This window comes from Ursus americanus, chromosome 27 (assembly GCF_024610735.1).
Source record: "Ursus americanus isolate L20-20 chromosome 27, mUrsAme1.1.p, whole genome shotgun sequence".
In the NCBI taxonomy this organism is placed as follows: Eukaryota; Metazoa; Chordata; class Mammalia; order Carnivora; family Ursidae; genus Ursus; species Ursus americanus.
The window spans coordinates 31,774,170-31,794,702 of record NC_142153.1 but is presented as its reverse complement, the minus strand read 5'-3'; the positions used below and the strand labels follow the sequence as shown (position 1 = coordinate 31,794,702).

General features: G+C 39.0%; 1 protein-coding gene across 2 annotated transcripts in view; it reads left to right on the top strand.

Moving 5' to 3' along the window:
- Window positions 1-20,533, top strand: part of GPM6A (glycoprotein M6A) — a 330,493-nt gene that overhangs the window by 300,140 nt on the left and 9,820 nt on the right. For both annotated transcript variants that reach the window (XM_087856497.1, XM_087856496.1), the window contains exons 3-4: window positions 1,229-1,385; window positions 16,831-16,984. In XM_087856497.1, coding sequence (XP_087712623.1) covers window positions 1,229-1,385; window positions 16,831-16,984 — 311 coding nt within the window. The remainder of the gene's footprint in view (window positions 1-1,228; window positions 1,386-16,830; window positions 16,985-20,533) is intronic.

Here is a 20,533-nt window from a genome sequence, read left to right as displayed (position 1 = left end):
AAATTCACTTATGCTGTTACAGGTATCCTTTTAAAAATATTGTCATAGCATCAAGAGTTTCTAAATCTCCCTCAGCATGATCAAGCTTTCTAATCCCTCATTCGTCCCCTTATAAACAGCCAACAGGATATCTCCATCATTTGCCTCCACCCTATCTACTCCATTAATACTCTAATAATGAGAGGAAAGAGAAAAAAAAAACTTGACAATGTGAAATATAGAGGAATTTTCTTACAAATGGATATCAAGACTACAAAAACAGCACGTTAGCTAACATGTATACCTCTCCACATACCATGGCTACATAAGTAGCTTTGTTTCTAGAAGTAGCAAAATAGTTAATTTATGGTTTTTCATTCCAAAGGGCTTTGGGGTTCCCATCTAATACTTAGAATAACAGAAACATCCGCCTGCAATTTATAGACGTTACATGTATCTTCCCCACCCCACCCCACCCCCGCCTTTAAATACATGGGCACTGAATTGTGAGAAAGGAAAGAATACCTTCCCATTTCTCCATGGTATTATGCCCAAACTGAGCTCAGGCCCAGTTCCATATCCAAATTCTGAATCCATTAGTGACTCTGCCCAAAAGCCTTGATTTTTCAAAACTATAACTTTTCTTCAAAAACATATTTTTTTCATTATTGACATGATTATCAGCAGAAAATATTAGTGATATTTTACAGTAAGTGTGGAATAAAACATAATTATAATTGGCTATAATAACAAAAATATGAGATGGTCATTTTATTGAAAATGGATTCATCATTAACCATGAAGCTTTCTTCCTCTTTTGTTTTCAAAACTCAGTAGTAGATACATAAATCTTTACATCTGATACTTTGTCATTATTGGAGAAATTATATGATGATTATCCTATTTATCCATTGAATTTCAGCAGACTCCTTTAGCAATGTGACTCAGTGCTGACCCAAGACTACTTTGGCATGAACCAGGGAAGGGGAGGCAGGAAGAGGAGGCAGGAAGGGAAGAGGGGGAGACAAAGGTGGAGAGCCCTGTTAACAAATACTAGGAGAGACAGAACAAAACATATATACAATCATTAGGCCTATAAAGCAAAAATATTTTTAAATCCAACCTCCCTTATGGACATAAATATTCTGCGGCTGTCGTTCGGAAGGAGCCATGAGCATGTGAGCATCAACGTCTGCCAATCAGGCATGAAGAGTTATTGAAATAAATCCCTTTGCCTCTTCTCCCGCAGGATTGACATCTTCAAGTATGTGATCTACGGCATCGCAGCTGCCTTCTTTGTGTACGGCATTCTGCTGATGGTGGAAGGTTTCTTCACGACCGGTGCCATCAAAGATCTCTATGGAGATTTCAAAATCACCACTTGCGGCAGATGCGTGAGCGCCTGGGTATGTTATTTGTCGATGTTCAGGGTTGGATGTGGGTTTATTTCAATAGCACACAGGTGTTCGTATTCATCTGCCAAGAATTGAAGTATTTTTTTTTATCACAGTAGCATCCCTCCTGTGATGGCGATCTAAAATCTTAAAAATATTATTTTCTTAATTAAGATTATTCCGTGTGAAAATTCAGCTGCAAATTCTCAAATCATATGCAACACAACTGGCTTTTGTTTTAGAGGCAGCAAAACTTGAGATTGATTAATGATTTTTTTTTCCAAAGGGCTTTGGGGTTCCCATACAATATTTAGAATAACAGAAAAAGGTCCATCCGCAATTAGGGACAATATATGGGTCTCTACTCCTTAAATGTATCTACTCCTTAAATATATCCCTTTGCATTGCAAATTTGAGGGAACTGTACTATGTAATTTCCGTTTAATATGACATAAGGTCAAAATTATACTATTATATTAAATAATGTTTTAAATCCTTAATGGTAGGAGATTTAATGGAAACTTCCAGTCCTATTCCGGAGCTAATGCAATGCAGACAATGCACGTATATCTGTTAAAGCACAAGAGCGGTTTAAAAATTAAGGGTGATACAGTTGAAAGTACTTTTGCATTTTTATGCAGAATAATTTTCCTATAAAGCAATGTTGGAACTCCCATTAATGACTAACAGATTGTCTTATTTTTTTTTAAGTTATTCAAGAACAACTATGTGATTACAGCGTCTCTTTCATATTAAGTAAGGGTCTCTAATAAGGAATGATATAGTTTATTTCAGTCTTACAGAAAAGTTTGAAAATAGCTGTTAACCACCAAACTTTTGTTATTGTTTTACCAGCTTGTAGCAAGTTCTAGTATGCTGCTCAGAGTCAGCGGTGATAATCATCTGAAAATAGTTTGCCCTGTATTATGGGTACTTGTAGTTGTCTCTGGAATCATCGCTTGTAAGACTCGTTTCCTTCCTGGAATGATGTTTATTGTAATAACTAAGTCTTTAGGATTAGTAATATCAAATTACAGATCTAGAGGAAGTGAAGTTAAAGGTCTTTGATTCACTTAAAAAATAAAATATGAGTATTCTATGGGCCAATTGTCTGTGATACCACAGCAATTTCTCTATTAAGAAAGCAAGTTGTGGGGCGCCTGGGTGGTGCAGTCGTCAAGCGTCTGCCTTCGGCTCAGGACGTGATCCCAGCGTTCTGGGATCGAGCCCCACATCAGGCTCCTCCACTAGGAGCCTGCTTCTTCCTCTCCCACTCCCCCTGCTTGTGTTCCCTCTCTCGCTGGCTGTCTCTGTCAAATAAATAAATAAAATCTTTAAAAAAAAAAAAAAGAAAGAAAGAAAGCAAGTTGTGAGGAGCATCTGAGTGGCTCAGTCAGTTAAGTGTCCGCCTTTGGCTCAGGTCATGATCCCAGGGTCCTGGGATCGAGCCCTGAGCCCCACATTGAGCTCCCTGCTCAGTAGGATGCCTGCTTCTCCCTCTTCCTCTGCGATTGCCCCCCACTTGGGCTCTCTGGCTCTATCTCTCTCTAGCTCTCTGTCATATAAATAAATAAAATCTTTTTAAAAAAGCAAGTTGTGATTTGAGGTTCATTTATATTCTGCCAGGAGAGTACAGTGATTTCAATCAATGATAGGCTTTTCCTGCAGTTGGGACAGTACTGTTATAATACCACGCGTGTGCCTTAGCGAGTCGCTTAACTCCTCTGGATCGCAGTTGACTCATTTACAAAATGAAGACACTAGATCATCCCTGAAGCTCATTCCCCCTTAGGGAGTCCATGATTGTAAAGCACTGTGGAAATAATAGAGGAAAAGGAGATTTCTAGGCATATTTTTACCATTGGGGAGCACCCTTTTGCCAGGAAGAGTGCAGTCGATTATGCTGTTGCACTGAGAATTATAAAATCACTCCATAGGATTGGATGCAGAAGTAAAACATCACAGAAGAAATCACACATCTATGTACAGTTAATAATTGTCTGCTTACCATTCAAACATCCCAAAGATATTTCAAATAAGAACGTTTTAAGCAGAAACATGAGCCCCTTTTTTTTCTATAATAGTAACAAGTGGGGGGCGCCTAGATGGCGCAGTCGTTAAGCGTCTGCCTTCGGCTCACAGCGTGATCCCAGCGTTCTGGGATCAAGCCCCACATCAGGCTCCTCTGCTAGGAGCCTGCTTCTTCCTCTCCCACTCCCCCTGCTTGTGTTCCCTCTCCCGCTGGCTGTCTCTGTCAAATAAATAAAATAAAATCTTTAAAAAAAAAATAGTAACAAGTGTTCATCAGTCCCACCCAACAGGCCAGAAGGCTGGCAGCAGCTGCGTGGGATCTTCCAGAGGCAGTACAGGAGGGAGTCAGACCCCTGAGACACCCCACCCACTCCTTTAGCACCCTCTTTGCCACCTGGAAATGAGCAGAACTCTGCAGAGGCAGGAGCTGCAAGCTTGTACATCTGCAGAGCACTGTTTTGGCACTCCCTGCTCCCAGGGGCCCAGCTCCACTGCCCAGAAGTATGAGGTCACAGAGCCTGTGACCCTCTCCCCACAACACACCCACCTCGCTTGTCCCGCAGGGTTTGAAGTCACAGTGAATGGGGAGGGGGTTCAGTCACCCTCTCCTGCTACGCCTCTTCCCTTGTTCCCTATTTCTACTCTGCTTCTTTTTTTTTTTTCATTTGTAGGTAGATTATACCTGACAGTCTACTCTGTGTTCTATGAGTTCACCTGTTAGCCTGTGTTATCAGTCTTCCTTCACATTAAAAATGCCCTCTTGATGCTACGTCAATGCATTTCTTGGAACGCTGAACAATATTAAAGGGTGGAATAGTTGTGGTTTTTTGGGTTTTTGTTGTTGTTGTTCTTTGCAACAACCATATTCAGTGAAAAGCTTCCAGAATTAGGAATAAAAGAAACTTGTTATTTTATCCCTGTTTCTCCATGTTGTATAAAAAGTAAGTTACCAATTGAATCTCATCAGCACAAATGCAGTTAATGTTAAAGCAGTATTATATCCCTGAATAAAGGATGCTAATCGGAACTCTTCTCTTAATGAATGCTCTTGAAAGCATCACTTGATCTGCATTATGAGTTTCCTCTCATGCAGTATCAAGACCAATTCAAGTTCATTTCAAAATTTTAAATGCTATCCTTCAAAACCCTGAATGGGGACACGTAAACCCTAAAAGTACGGTATTAACCTTTGTATTATGATATCATGTGAAAAGTTAATAAAATACTGAAAGTGACAAAATTTACTTAAGTTAAATATTAAATGGCACCAAGTTGAGTACAAGTCAACACATGTTATTTGATATACTACACATGAACTTACCAAGTTTAATGAATAGAGAAATACTTACTTTCTTTGAATTTCCTCTCCATTAAATATCAAACCAAAAAGCATATTTATTCAGTTGCAACTGGGGAGGCATTCAATGTCTCACATTTTGAAATCTGGAAGTATGTGTTGTGCCATCACTAAGCTTCCTCATTTCCAAAAATTTCCTAATTACCATTATGACACCAACGTGGCTCTCAGAATCTGTCCATACTTATTCTGACACTTTAGATTTTGAAGCCCAATAGTTTTGAAGTAATAGAATTCTTAAATGTACTACTCTCTGTGGAAATTACTACATTTATTTTTCATAAATCTACCTGCTCTAAGACTCAAATAAAACAAGAAAAACTTTAGGAAGTATGTGTATTTATTTGCGAGGGCTGCCATAACAAAGGGACCACAGCGAACGGCTTAAACAGTGGAATTTACTGGCTCACATTTCTGGAAGCCAGAAGTCCCAGGTCAGGGTATTGGGAGGGTTGGTTCCCCCTGAGGCCACGCGGGAGAATCCATTCCTCTAGTCTACGTGTGTTGCTGGTCATCTTTGGTGTCCCACACTTATGGAAGCATCACCCCAGTCATTGCCCTCATCTTCGCACAGCATCCCCCCTGAGTGCATGTCTGTGCTCAGCTTTCTCTGTCTACAGGACACCTGTTATATTGGGTTAGGACCCACCCCAATAACCTCCTTTTTAATTTTCTTACCTCCTATAAAACCCTGTGTCCAAATAAGCTCACGTTATGAGATACTGAGGGTTAGGACTTCATCACATGAATTTTGTAGAAAAATGACATTCAGCTCACAACAGTGTGCCATGTACAATTTTTAAAGCAACAAAATTAAGCAGTTACTATTGTTAATCTCATTTTACAGATGACAAAATATATTCTATTTATTTACTTTTAAATACCTTTCCTGTTAGCCTCAGATGCTCATAGATTTTGACCACAGCATTTTAGACGAGTGTCTGTAAGACATACTCTATATAATTGCCTTTAAATCTATTCAATATGCCATAACTCATAGTTCACTTTCATAGCTTACATTCAAGTTTTAATAATAAGTGCAGTAATAATGGGAAATGTTTGTTGGGTGCTATAAAAGCCAGTTGCTGTGCAATGCACTTTACAAAATACTAGGGCATTTAATGCTCCAGACAACTATGTGAAGTAGAAACATGTATTACTCTCATTTTACACCTGGGGAAACCACCACCTGAAGATGACTGACTTGTCTGGCACACGGCTCTGTGACTAACCTCCTGGTCAGGATTTGTGTTGTCATTTTATGGTGCCTTTGGGCTGATTTAATCGGATAATTATCTGTTTGGGAGGATCTTTTGTGATTCATCAGCTGCTTTCTGTTTTACATTTTGGGAAGATCTTTCATTGAGAATTAGAAGTCCTTCATTGCAGAGATGTCTTCATTTTAACCTTTGTTTTATTTGTGATCGTGAATTACCTCTTTTTTACCATACGAGAATGCTCAGTGGAACATGGAAGAACTCCATACTGTGAGATACTTTTCTATTTTGATGACTGCCTATCAAGAGTCTTAAGGTAACTTTCTAAGTAAAGTTGTCACCAAGGAACTCTTCATTCTAGTCTGTCTCTAAAGTTTAGTGTCTTTTGAAATGAAATTTTAAAAAAATAACATTTTTGATCCAAGACTGCAAGCCAGAGTTCCTACAATAAGGCCTATGCCCTCTAGGATATACCTAACCTGGAGAAGGCAAGGTCATATTTTTAGATTATAACAATACACTGTCACCCTGATTTCTCAGTAGGAGGGAAAACATGAACTGCTTCAGGCATAGTGGCAATATTTGGAAATAATGTGTCAAAAAGCATTGCATTGTGGAGGAAGGAACCAGGATTTTATTTGCCACATGTATCTGAAGCAGATCCCACACAGGGTTTCAGACCCAAACTGTAAATACTGGGACAGGAGACCAATCAGCCTGACTTTTTGGATACTAATGATGCTAGCACATCGATTATAGGAAAAAAGAAAACGAGTCTCATTCTTTTCAGATTTTCAGCATAAAGTTTGACAGAAAATTTCAGTTAGCCTTATAAAATGACATTGACAAAATGAGAACACCTGTTGTAAAATGTAAGGGCTTCTTACGTTAGATTTTTAAATTCAAGACACTTCTGACCACTGGAAATGATATAAATTTTTAAATTGGTTCCATTGATGTTAATGTGCCAAATATTTCCATACATGTAATAGTTACTTGAATAGGCCACTAGGTTAGGGATGAAATAATCATCATGGATTACAAGTGGTTGTTTAAAATATTGTTTGGTTACTGGGTACCTTTCTTTTCCAACCAAGAACTTTGCGCCTGCTATGCTGGGGATAATCTTGATGCAAAAGATACTTGTTTTTATATTTGCCTTTAGAATAAAAGCAAAAGCTGTGTATTTTATGACTTTGCCCTTAAATCAGTAATATTACACAGGCAAATCATGCTTCGTCACATTTTTTGAGACTTCATTTCTTTGCCTATTTTTCTCATTTTGAGATTAACTTCTGTAGTTTCTTTTGCTTTGTGGGGAAACTAAGTACATTGAGGATATAAAAATTTAAACGTCCACTGAGGCATTACTAAGCTTAGCCTTATTATATTGGGATCCTTGGTCAAAAAAAAAAACATTTCTCACACATTTGCTATATAACTGATATTAAAATAGCATTCACTAAAAGGAAATGTCTTCTATGATAATATTTGCTGGAAAAGAATATATTCTACCAGGCCAATGATGGTTTTATTTTTAAACTAATTTGATTTTATTTGAAATCTGTTTTGCTTGAAAAGTAAAATCTCACGGCACCTGGGTGGCACAGTCCTTTAAGCATCCGGCTCTTGATTTCAGCTCAGGTCATGATCTCAGGGTCATGAGATGGAGCCCCACATTGGGCTCCACGCTCACTGGGGAGTCTGCTTAAGATTCTCTCTCTCCCTCTCCCTCTGCCCTTCCCCTTACTGCCCCCCACCTCACCCCCCACTCACACTCATTTTCTCTCTCTCTCTCTCTAAAAAAAAAAAAAAAAGGAAAAGGAAAATCTCTTTTGCTAAATATTTTAAGGATTTCTTACATAGACTGAGTTGCCATGCAGGGCACTGGTGATGTGAAAAGGTACAAGACAGTGTCCCTGCTTCTGGGGAGTTTCCAATCTAGTTGGAAGAGTCAGATGACTTGTTCATGTGCACACACGCTGAGTATATTGATGGACAGGGACACTTCCTGTGTTTTCACAGAGAAAAGGTGATTTAAGTCTATTGTTGACCAGTATATACCTGAGGCCTTGTACAGTGCACATTGCTGACACACAGGAAATTTTCATTACTAATGAACTGATGAGTAACAGGGCTCTTAAAATCTGGGTTTTGGAGGATAGAAGGAAGTTCTATGAGTAACCTGGAGGCTGATTTTGCAGGTGCAAAATCCTAATAGATTGTGTATTATGTTCTGAAGTGTTCGCATTTGATTTGTTCAAGGAGTCAGACCAATGCAAGGTAATAAAAAAGGAAACATTACAATTAGTAAATTTTAAAAGGGCTGTTGGTTTTTAGAGCAGTTTTAAGTTCACATCAAAATTGAGTGGTAAGTACAGAGATTTCCTGGATCCCCCCTGGCCCCACATATGTATGGCTTCCGTCACTATGAAAATCCCACACCAGAGTGGTACGTTTGCCACAACCGATGAACCTGAAGGTCGTAGTTGGCATTAGTTCACTCTTGGTGTTGCACATTCTATGGGTTTGGACAAATGGAAAATGACATGTATCCACCATTATAACATCATACAGAGTAGTCTCACTGCCCTAAAAACCCTCTCTGCTCGGCCTATTCCTCCTCCCTCTCCCCTAAACCCTGGCAACGATTGCTCTTTTTACTGTTTTAATAAATTTCCGTTTTCCAGGATGTCACACAGTAAGTAGCGTTTTCAGATTGGCTTCTTTCACTTAGTAATATGCATTTTTAAGGTTTCCTCCATGTCTTTGCATGACCTGATAGGTCATTTCCCTTTAGTACTGAGTGATATTCCATCGTCTGGATGGACCATGTTTATTTATCCTTTCACCGACTCAAGGACATCTTCATTTCTTCCAGTTTTGGCAAATGATGAATGCAGCTGTTTTACACATAGCAAATCACTTTTAAAACAATTTTCTGATCACTGCTTGTGCTTAGGTAGTTTGGGGCCGTAATGATGACAATGAGGATGATGATGATTGCATATTTTCAAGTTAATTTACATAATAAGTGACATAATTTTTTTTCTGCAGTAAACTTTACATGGTGTGCTTTCCAGAGCCTTCTGAGTTCAGTATTGTTAATGCTACTCCATTTTGCACGCGCGGTGATAGCGTATTGAGGTATTGATTTGCTTTTCTTCGGTTTGGTATTGTTTTGCGTTAGAATTGTCGTTCTCAACCAGGGGCTATTTTCGTCCCTGAGGACATTGAGAAATGGTGGCTGCACAACTGGCATCTGGTGGGCTGAGGTCACGGACGCTGCTGAACGTGCTGCCATGCACAGGACATCCCCGTAATAAAGAATCAGCCGCCCCCAAGTTCCCACAGTGCGGAATTTGAGAAGCCCTGATTTAGAAACTTGGTTCATGTCCAGTGCCTCGCTCATCCATGCATTTGGCTGACACTGGCATAAATTTCTGGCAAATCATCCCGACTTCACCTTCTTTTGCTTCAGATGTGGTCCCTCTGAAGAGCCTGAAGATGAATATCCACGAAGTCGTCATGTCAAGTATATCCCTGAGAGCTTTATTGATTCCAACAGAGCAGTAGTTCCTAACACTAGCTGCCCATCAGAATCACCTGCAGAGCTGTTTTACAATACAGATATTGTCCAGGGCACCTGGGTGGCTCAGTTGGTTAAGCATCCAGCTCTTGATTTCAGCTTAGGCCTGATCACCTGCGTCATGGGACCCAGCCCCAAGTCAGGCTCTGTGCTCAGTGGGGAGTCTGCTTGAAGATTCTCTCCCTCTGCCCCTACCCCTTTTCGCTTTCTCTCTCTTTCTCTCTTAAATAAATAAATATATATTTAAAAATATATAGATGTAGGTAATAGTCTGCATGGGCAAGGCCTGAGCATCACTTTCTCTCTCGAAGTTTCCAGATGCTCTCCCTTGGCCATGGTGTGGCCATGGTTGAAAACCACTCTCGGAGGCTGTGCTGCCAACTAAAGTGTACTAGTCAGCCGTCTTCATCACAGTACATCTGGTCTCTGAGCTATTTCTGCCTGCCAGGTGACTATAGCTAATGATACGGCATTGCATATTTTAAAGTTGCTAAGAGACGGCACTGGAGGAGATAATGCTAAGTGAAATAAGTCAAGCAGAGAAAGATAATTATCATATGATTTCTCTCATCTATGGAACATAAGAACTAGGAAGATTGGTAGGGGAAGAAAGGGATAAAGAAAGGGGGGGTAATCAGAAGGGGGAATGAAGCATGAGAGACTATGGACTCTGAGAAACAAACTGAGGGCCTCAGAGGGGAGGAGGGTTGGGGAATTGGATAGACTAGTGATGGGTAGTAAGGAGGGCACGTATTGCATGGTGCACTGGGTGTTATACGCAACTAATGAATCATTGAACTTTACATCAGAAGCCGGGGATGTACTGTATGGTGACTAACATAACATAATAAAAAAAACATTGAAATTTAAAAAAAAAGTTGCTAAGAGAGTAGGTCTTTCTCATCACAAGAAAAAAGTTTTGTGGGGCGCCTGGGGGGCTCAGTCGTTTAGCGTCTGCCTTCAGCTCAGGGTGTGATCCCAGGTCCCTGGGATCGAGTCCTGCATTGGGCTCCATGCTCTGCTGGGAGCCTGCTTCTTCCTCTCCTACTCCCCCTGCTTGTGTTCCCTCTCTCACTCGCTGTCTCTCTCTCTGTCAAATAAATAAATAAAATCTTTTAAAAAAAAGAAAGAAAGAAAGAAAAGAAAAAAAAAAAGAAAGAAAGGAAAAATTTTGTGACATATATGGTGACAGATGTTACCAGGACTTATTGATTGTGGTGATCATTTCACAGTGTATGTAAATATCGAATCATTATGTCATACACCTGAAACTAATACACTGTTATCTGTCCATTACTCCTCAGTTAAAAAGAAGAGTAGCTTATTATTAATTATAATTATAATATATTATAATTAATAATTATAATTATTATATATTTATTATTTATGCTCAGATGACAGAATATGTATCTGTCACAGTACTAGCAATGAAAAGCTAGAAATAAACATGATAATTATGAGATATTTTATTACATACATACATATTTTTACCTGGGATTACACTTGGTCATTTTTTTAAAATTTATTTGAGACAGAGAGAGCACAAGCAGGGAGGAGGGTCAGAGGGAGAGAGGGAGCAGAAAACTCTCTGCAGACAGGGAGCTCAAGGCGGATTCGACCCCAGGACCCTAAGATCATGACCTGAGCGGAAGGCAGACGCTTCACTGACTGAGCCACCTAGGTGCCCCTACACTTGATCATTTTGAATAATTCTTCAATTTGAGTAATTATCAAATCCTAAGATAAAACATTACATAGGAAGATAGAATTATATTTTTAGCTTGTTTAAATTTGGGATACTTTCGTGACCATGAACTGCAGTTCCCTGAAATGTAACAGGTTTGCACTTAAAATTCAAAAGTAAGGTCTTTTGTGCCTTTCTTAGAACAAAACGTATAAATTAGTAGTCATGAAAATACTTTCCCCCAGCAGAGATTTCCTCTGTTAGCACTGAGCTCTATTAATTGGCTCGGGCATTGCAGCTTGCCGAGGAAAGCAAGTGTGAGTCCCTACGGTGGTTTCCAAAGTCACGCCTTCCATCACCCCATAAAGTAGCAGCAGTCACACAGTTCAAAGTGTTCCAGTCCACTTTGAATCTAAACCTATTGAATTATAAGTCCCATTCTACAGTGAACAGCACCTTCAAAAGAAGCTTTTGAGAAATCCCCTGGGACAGAAAGAAAACCAAGATAGAGAGGATGTAGCCAGAGGCATGCTGATTACTCTCCCGGGGACTTCCGAGTGGCTTTTAGCCTTGCAAAGCAATGTGCTTCAAGCTGCCGTATCATGTTCGTTGTTCTCGAGACTATAAATCAGCCTTAGGATCTACAATTGCAAATGATGAAAATGTTAATAAAGAGGGCTTTTTTTCTTCCAAGGACTTCCATTCACAAGATTTCTTCAGTTTTGGGGTGGTTTCCAAACTTTCTAGAGCCTTTCTTCTTGAGTGGGAGCCTGCCTTGAATAACTTTCCCAGACTCAAGAACTTCTTTTTACTTTCTCCACACGTGAAATGAAATCTAAGTCCCTTATTCGGCACAGTCCTATCATTCAGACAAAACATATGTTTTTATAGTCGTGGCAGTAATCCCAATAATGCTGTCTTGTATGAAAATAGCTAATATTTGTCTGTACTTCTTACAAGTCCGATTCTATGCTCAATGATTTTTTTGTGCTACCTCATTCCAGCCTCACTAAATCACGTATGATCAATTTAACAGGTATTCTCATTTTAGAAAGGCAGACACAGCAGCATAATGAGCAGCCCGACTCCATCCAGCTCAAAAGCCCGTGCCTTTAATCAATGTGCTATAAATCCCCGTTTATTGCTAAATAAATGTGACATTTAGGTTAGGGACACAGTCAGTGAGTGGCATGTTGGTGCTTGATAAATCAATCCGTCTCCACCCAATGACAGAATAGGGGCAAAGAATAGAAAATGGTAAAGAATGGAAAATGACTCATCAACTCGTACAGATTAGCAGTGTTAGAAGTGAGTGGGTACTGGTATGTGAAGTTTGCTTATGGATACTTGGAGGCTTAGCAGACCTTTCTCACCTAGACGGGGTGAGTGAGGCCATGAGAACAGAGGAATTCCGAGCCAGCAGCCACACTGCCCAGGGAGCTTCCTCTGTTCATTTGCTTCATTCCAATCCCAAAAAAGAGAAAGAATAAAGATTACCCAAGAAATATTTCCCTTTCTCTCTGGTAGAGTCACACAGTATGTTTACCATAGATAATCAAGTGTGTTTTAAGAGCAGATACTGTCTAGATTTCCACATGGAATATTTGTATTCCTCTGATGAGAAAAACAAGGGGGAAGTGTTTATTGCTTTCTCTGACCTCAGAAATCTTCAGACATACTTTTACACATCTTAGGCCCTCATTAAGTATTTTTTGAGCAAGACGAAAAATTCTACAAGTGATTTAAACTTTCTATTAAAATTCTATAATTTATATAGATAATTTTATTTAAATTATCTAATTTTAATTTATCTAATTTAAATTATCTAATTTTAAATAGATAATTCTATTAAAAGAGTAAATGGCCAATAAAGGATATTTACTCCTATTCCTTCGGTGATTTAAAGAAGTTAATATTCAACAGGTTTTATTTTCTAATATTTTTAGACCAGGCTTTGTTTCATCTTGGACATCAAGGTGTAAATATGTCTGCCGAATCATAGTTCAAGGACATTGCTAGGACAGACGCTGGCTCTTCACACTTTCCAAGCATTAGTATTGCAGAGTAGAGACTAACAGGAAGTCAAATTTGGGAGGAGATTAAGCAGTGTTATTAAAAAGTATATGTTTAATTATGTTCTGAATTTCTGAAATCCTATGACACTTGCCAGTTTATAGGAGACAGGTTTGACCTCAGGTCTCATTGGCTTTATCTTGGCTCTTTTCTTATTTGTCGTATGAATTCCCTACTACTCATAATTCCAGTAATTTCTATATTAATCACAACACAACTTTAATAAAGATGCACAAGCTCTAACAGGACAGTGACACCAAGTTTGCCATTTTTCCAAAGTGTTACTTTAGTATATGTCTTCTGAGAATTACTGAGTTTCACTTGTTTGAGATTTCACCGAAACCATAAAGTCTCTCTGTAATTCATCACCAAAGGAATTAATAGCGTTGAATAAGAGATTTAGTTTCATTCCACATATTTATTTTATTCTGTATTGTTGTTTTGAAAACGTGACTTGAGGTGTTCAAGTTAAGCCAGAATACACTACTGTTTCTCTTCAAAAGTCTTCTAGAAAGTGCCTTTGAAACTCAGAAGGGAACAAGTGTCTATAGAAACTTAGCCTTTGGTGTACAAGGACTACATTTCAGACACTTTCAAATAGAATCCTATTGGTGTATTAGCTAATAGAGTATGTTTAAAAGATTAAAAATACAATTTCAGGGACACCTGGGTGGCTCAGTCGGTTAAGTGTCCAATTCTTGGTTTCAGCTCAGATCATGATCTTGCAGTCGTGGTGTCAAGCTCCATGTCGGGCTCCATGCTGAGCGTGGAGTCTGCTTCAGATTCTCTCTCCCTCCTCCTCTGCCCGTCTCCCCACTCGCTCACATGAGTGCACTCTCTCTTAAATAAATAAATAAATAAATAAATAAATAAATAAATAAATCTTTAAAAACTACAATTTCACCGTTATACTTAATGTTCACACGTGCTGGTCATTCCCATGTTCTGAATCTGATTATATAAATACATCACGGTCATCAGGAAAGCTTTCAGAAGATGCCATTTTTAAAACAGGTCATACTGTAAGGTGCGTGAACTCACAATACACTACATGCACAGATAAGAAGGGGAGGAGGGGTAATAAAATTTGGAGTGGATCTCTCTCAGGATGCAAATTTACATCATCATCAGGTACACACAGAAAGGCATATACAAACAGAACACATCTCTTTCCAACTTCCAGTTTTGATTTGCAGATAGAGTTAAGGGTAGTTGGGTTGGGAGAAAGAAAGGGAAGTAAAATTATATCCCTTTGGGGGACATGTACAAAATATAATCATAAACAACAAAGCTGAAGATTGAGAAAGCATACTGCTGTGTGAGTTACCTGGGAGGGTGTCTCGCTTAGTATGAGTATGAGGTCCACCAAGCTGGATGTTCCTTGCAGTCAGAAAACTGAGTTCCCAGGATGCCTGGGTGGCTCAGTCAGTTAAGCACCTGCCTTCAAATCATCATGATTCCAGGGTCCTGGGATTGAGCCCCACATTGGGCTCCCTATTCAGCGGGAAGCCTGCTTCTTCCTCTCCCTCTGCTATTCCCCCTGCTTGTGCTCTCTCCTGCTCTCTCTCTCTCTGTCAAATAAATAAATAAAATTTAAAAAAAAAAGAAAAGAAAATTGAGTTCCCCACCTGTGCATCAGCAGGGCATAGAGCACAAACTAATGCACGATGGTTGCTAATATAGTATTTATGGATTGAAGGAATGAATAAATGTATGAATCAACCATTGAAGAATGGGCAAAAATGTAGTTCTAAAAACTCTCCTGGCTTTTTTCTTCTTTCATGTTTACTGTGTTTTGCTGGAAGATGACTTGCTAATCCTATGGTCGGGGACATGAGTGATGGCCCAGAAGGCTGTAGTCATACTCACAGATACAGGATTCAAATGAGAAGAACCAGATATTGTAGCAGAACAATTCCTACAGTTAGTGGTTTTCTTCCTTAGCTACTTTTCAGGGATAATCTTGATTTCGGTCTCTGATATTTGAGTATGATTCATTAATGCCATGTGACATAGGGGAAGGGAAGGAAAAATAAGACGAAAACAGAGAGAGAGAGACAAACCATAAGAAACTCTTAACTATAGGAAACAAATTTCGGGTTGCTGGAGGGGTGGTGGGTGGGGGGATGGGGTAACTGGGTGATGGACATTAAGGTGGGCACTTGATAGAATGAGCACTGGGTATTACATGCAACTGATGAATCACTAAATTCTACCTCTGTAACTAACAATATACTACCTGTTAATTAAGTTGAATTTAAATAAAAAATTAAATTAAATTTAAAAATACCACATGATAGAATAATGTGGCCACTCCCATGAGGCTATCTGCCTATCATTCTGTTTCTAGTTGGTGTTTATCTACATGGGCACTGCATATGATGAATTACTCCTATGATCGTGGAAAATATGCTAATGATCCAGTGACACATAACTTGCATTGAGAAATATAATCAATTTGTATCCACGTGTACATTCAAGCCTGCACTTAAACCTCAGGGTATTGTGACTTACACCTGTTCTTTTTCAGTTACCTCTGAAATACAGTTGTTAATACAAGTGTTAGCTTAGGCAATTCAAAGTATATATTTATGGAGACAATTTTATATGTAGATAATATGGATTAAGTCATTGATCAGTAATCTGAAGCAACATGAATACATCTATTTTTTAGCTCTTCATCCATCCACCAATGTATGCATCTGTCTTTTAATTAATTTATTAATTTAATTTAATTAATTAATTTTATTTATTATTATGCACCATCTTTTACTTTATGCCTGAACTGAAATTCCATTAAGTCTCTTGTTCAACTGTATCTGGGCACTTGAACAGCCTTTTTCTTCATTTTATAAATACTAAAAATATTTCTGAAATAAGTAAAAAATTTTTTTATTTTAAACTTAAAACCACATTTTATTATGATTCTATAGCAAGAATAAAATTAATAATCAAGAAAGAAGACTTCAGATTTAAAGTTGATAGAAATCACTGAAAAGGAGAAGTACACACTAAGATCACTAATACTAAAACGACTTGAGAATTACCACATTTATAATTTAAATGTAAGCCTGCCTGAGTAGCTCCCATATTTATGGTACGAATGGTGCTCTTTTAGTTGTAACATAAATTGATTGACAAAGTTTGAACTTTGCAGAATCCCCTGTACATATACCAGTTACTGTTTTCTAAAGTCTAAAAAAAAAATGTGAGGTGAGATTTTTGAGACAAATACGCGAACAAAACAGACATTAAGACACCGGTGGATTCTTCCTTCCTTTGTTGGCAGGCGCCTCTGCCCTGAGGAGGGTTTCCAGCAGGTTCTAAACAGAAGCCATGTTATTCAGCGCCTCCCAGCTTTCCGCGGTGCGCTTCCCACAGTGTCGTGATCACGAGCTGCGCAAGAGGGCACTTAACACTTCAAATGAGGTTTTGTAAATTAGTCGCAAAATTCTTCTTCTCCAGTAGATTACATGTTTTCTCTCTCGACTTTTTCTCTGTTGCAGTTTATTATGCTGACATACCTTTTCATGCTGGCCTGGCTGGGGGTCACGGCTTTCACCTCCCTGCCCGTCTACATGTACTTCAATCTGTGGACCATTTGCCGAAACACGACCTTAGTCGAGGGAGCCAATCTCTGCTTGGACCTTCGTCAGTTTGGTAGGTGGATCTCTAACTAAAACGAGACCTCGTGCTGTTTGACCTCAATGACTGCCTCTGAAATATCCCGATCATGTTGGAACCATCACGACTTGACGAGAAATGGATACTTGAGAAATGTATTAGGGTATTCCCTTTTAAGACATCCTTTTTTAAGTTTAAATATGTAGGAATTGAAGAATATTGGAGGTTGATCTCATAGCATGAATCTACAAACATGTGTGTTTGAACAGACTACCAGGTTGTATTTCCTGGTATTGGCAAGACGAAATTGTGATGTCCTTGTCCCGATTCCTTTGCGCTTGTCCAGACTTGCTATGATGCTTGTATCTACTCTTATTCTCCCATGACAAACTATACAGTTTGTGAGGTCTAGTATGAAGATCGCCTAAGAAGTATGTACTTCACTGGCTACCAAAACTTAGCATTTTATAGTAACAAAATCAAAGAATGTTAAACCGATCAGCAGCCCTCTTTGGTTATTTTTGTTTAGGGCTAAAACCTCACGTGATAAAAATAGTTTCTTATGTGTCTGTGGGCTTGTGATACACGGACCCTATTCTAATTGTTTTGTCCATGTTGACTTGTTTGATCCTTACAATAATTCTGTGTGGTGGACTCTATTATTATCCTTTTTATAAATGACACAGAGAGCTTAAATGAGTTGCCCAAGATTATACAGCTAGGAAGTGACAGAGCCAGGATTCAAACCCCAACAGTCTTGTTTCAGAGTCTGTGGTAATTACAGATCAGCTTGCAAGTACTGCTGATAGACAAACGCAAAGAAGTGGATCTAATCTCACCCAACCTGTTCGGAATTCTGTTCCATCCATCATTTGTTAAAAAAAAAAAAATGGGAGCTACAAAATTTACAAAAGATACGGAGATCCATGTGTTTGAGTGGATTTTTCCCCCACAGACTTGCTATTACAATCTACCCCATGAACATCTGGGAATGCGCCCTATGATTTTCTCTAATGAGGTTTCCTGATACTTTAGGAAAGTGGAGAACATTTCACTAGGTGGTGTCTGCAGACCATGGGGCTCGGTGAGGATGCTGTAGGTGGATTGTGGGGTAGAGTGAAACAGTCCAACACCAGCCAGTGGCACGCTCCAAAGCTGTAGCCTCTCCATCCCATAAGCTGGAGCCCTAAGCCTCCTTTGCCTGATCCTGATAAAAAGCAGGGCTGCTCTGTGGATAAAGTTCTTGGCAAGAAGACCACAGAGGGAATATGGACAGCTCTTCCACTGGAGAGGTTTCAGTCTTGGAATCATGTCCCACATACACACAGGAAGAGAAAGCGTTGGCAACAGCTCTTGGAGGTCATGAGAGAACAGCTGTTTGCAAAACATAACTCTGACTTCAGTTCCTCCCTTTCAATGTCTTCCTCCTGTTCTGCTGATCTGAAAAGTGGAAATTGAAAGAGATGTGTCTCAGACAGGGTTGCTAGCTAAAATACGAGCCACCTAGTGAAGTTTCAATTTCAGATAAACAAGCAATTTTTGTAGTACAGTGTGTCCAGATACTGTATGGGACACACTTATAATAGGTATAAACCATGACTAGAATTAAAGCTGCCCTTTGAATCTTAGCACTGTTTACAACAAAGTTATCAAGATTTATTCTAATTTAACTTTTCTCCGTGATGTGGAAGAGACACCATGCAACCTTTTACATCAGATATTAAGTCTTTCTGTTTGCCCTTTATATGGAATCTACTGCCTGGATGGTATTTATTTGCCTTCTGGATTATACGCCCTCAATAAGAATCGTGAATGTGCGTTCACGATCAAGTTATCAAGGGGCATCAGCGTAGAAAAGGACACTCCCCCCAAGCCTGGACTATGATCAGTACAGACATTTACTAATGTCATCAAAAAAGTGATTGAGTAGATAGGAACATGCTATAAAGCGATTTTTCTTATTTTGCTAAGTTGTCTCATTACATCTAGATGATATCTTTGCTCTTAGAGGATCAAGGTCTTTCAACCGCATCATGGGACTCTGGTCCTCTAACGGCTGGGACACCTGCTTAGTCCCTACTTGCATCTCCTTGTTCATTCCCTTGCATGTGATGAATGCATCCATGTCATACAGATCAAATGGCAAGCAGAAACATTATGCAGCTCCTACAGTTGGGGAACTTAAAGATGGTTTGTCCTATTAGGGTCTGCCATTTTTCAAAATGAGTCATGAAATAATTTGACGAGCAATTTTAATTTTTTAATGCTTTGGTAATTATTTCTGTTGTCCTTCAATTATAGGCACAGCAATTTAATGACATTGAATGAATGAGGGGTTTGTCTTAGTAAATTTGTTGCAGAAAATGTTAAAACTGACCCCCCCGCATAATATCCTCTAGATCCAGAATTTAAAACTGTGTTTTGTTAAAACCCGGTTATTTGATGAAACTCCATAGGGAGAGAGTGGTCCAGAGTAGGTGGGGCTCCTTTAGTCTTAAAACCAACCCTCCCTTTCGTCCAGCTCATCAGCCCATTGGGGCAGAAGCAGCTTGCTTTTATCTCATTTCCATAAGGCCCTTCTCAGTAAAATTTCACTTCAACAAATATTTATTGAGCTTCTGTTAAGTGTCAACACTGCTCAATTTTGAAAGACAAAATCTCCATGTCAAAAAATAAAATAAATCAAAATTTGACAAACACTTAGATCATAGACCTCAGAAGAAATGCACAGAGAGATGCCATTTGACTCACTTTGAAGATGGACGAAAGGGGCCAGGAGCCAAGCAATGTGGATAGCCTAGAGAAGCTAGAAAAGGATACTTCTGGTATTCTATCATCTTTAAGACTAGTAATGTAAATGGTAAGTTATTTGAAAATTCAGCATTTATATTTCCTAGCAGGGAGTTAGTTTCCCACCACCCTGTAAGGGATCATAGTACCATTATACCTACTCCTTCTGCTTACCTCCACCTCTAGCTTGCAATTTCCTCTGTAAGAAATTTATGCCCTGAGCCCTGGTGCTTCGACTGCCTGAAACCTCCAAGAGGCTTTTATTGCCCTAACAATGAAAGTAATAGGAACTGTGCACACGATGCAAGTTTTTCCTAGTTCAGACACAACCAATTCTTAGAAAGCCAGAAATATATTACTTCGGTTTAACTAGTTTAAATGACATTTAAAAAAAAAAAAACTGTAGAGAAAGCTCGTGGCTGCAGCTCTGATGAATCAAATTCTTACTGTTTGCTCTCCTTTCAGTGTGTTCTTGCTGCTTCTCTTATACAATCCTGACTTGTTACCTGTTTTTAAGAAAGTGGAAAGGTCACTGCGTATATTTTAGTTAAGGGCTCTTCTATATCGAGTGGAATTAATATGTATGAATGTACTCAATATTTAGAAAAACTAGTGAATCTGACTAGTTTGCTTCATTGCAGTGAGGCCAGTTTGGCCATTCATTGACAGAGACACACGAATCCAAATAATCAAGTTTTCAGATTTGCACGGCAGCACATCTTAGATACCCCTGATGCTCATTTTCATAGCTTCACATTAAACAGGTGTGGATTGACAAACTATAATTAACTTGCA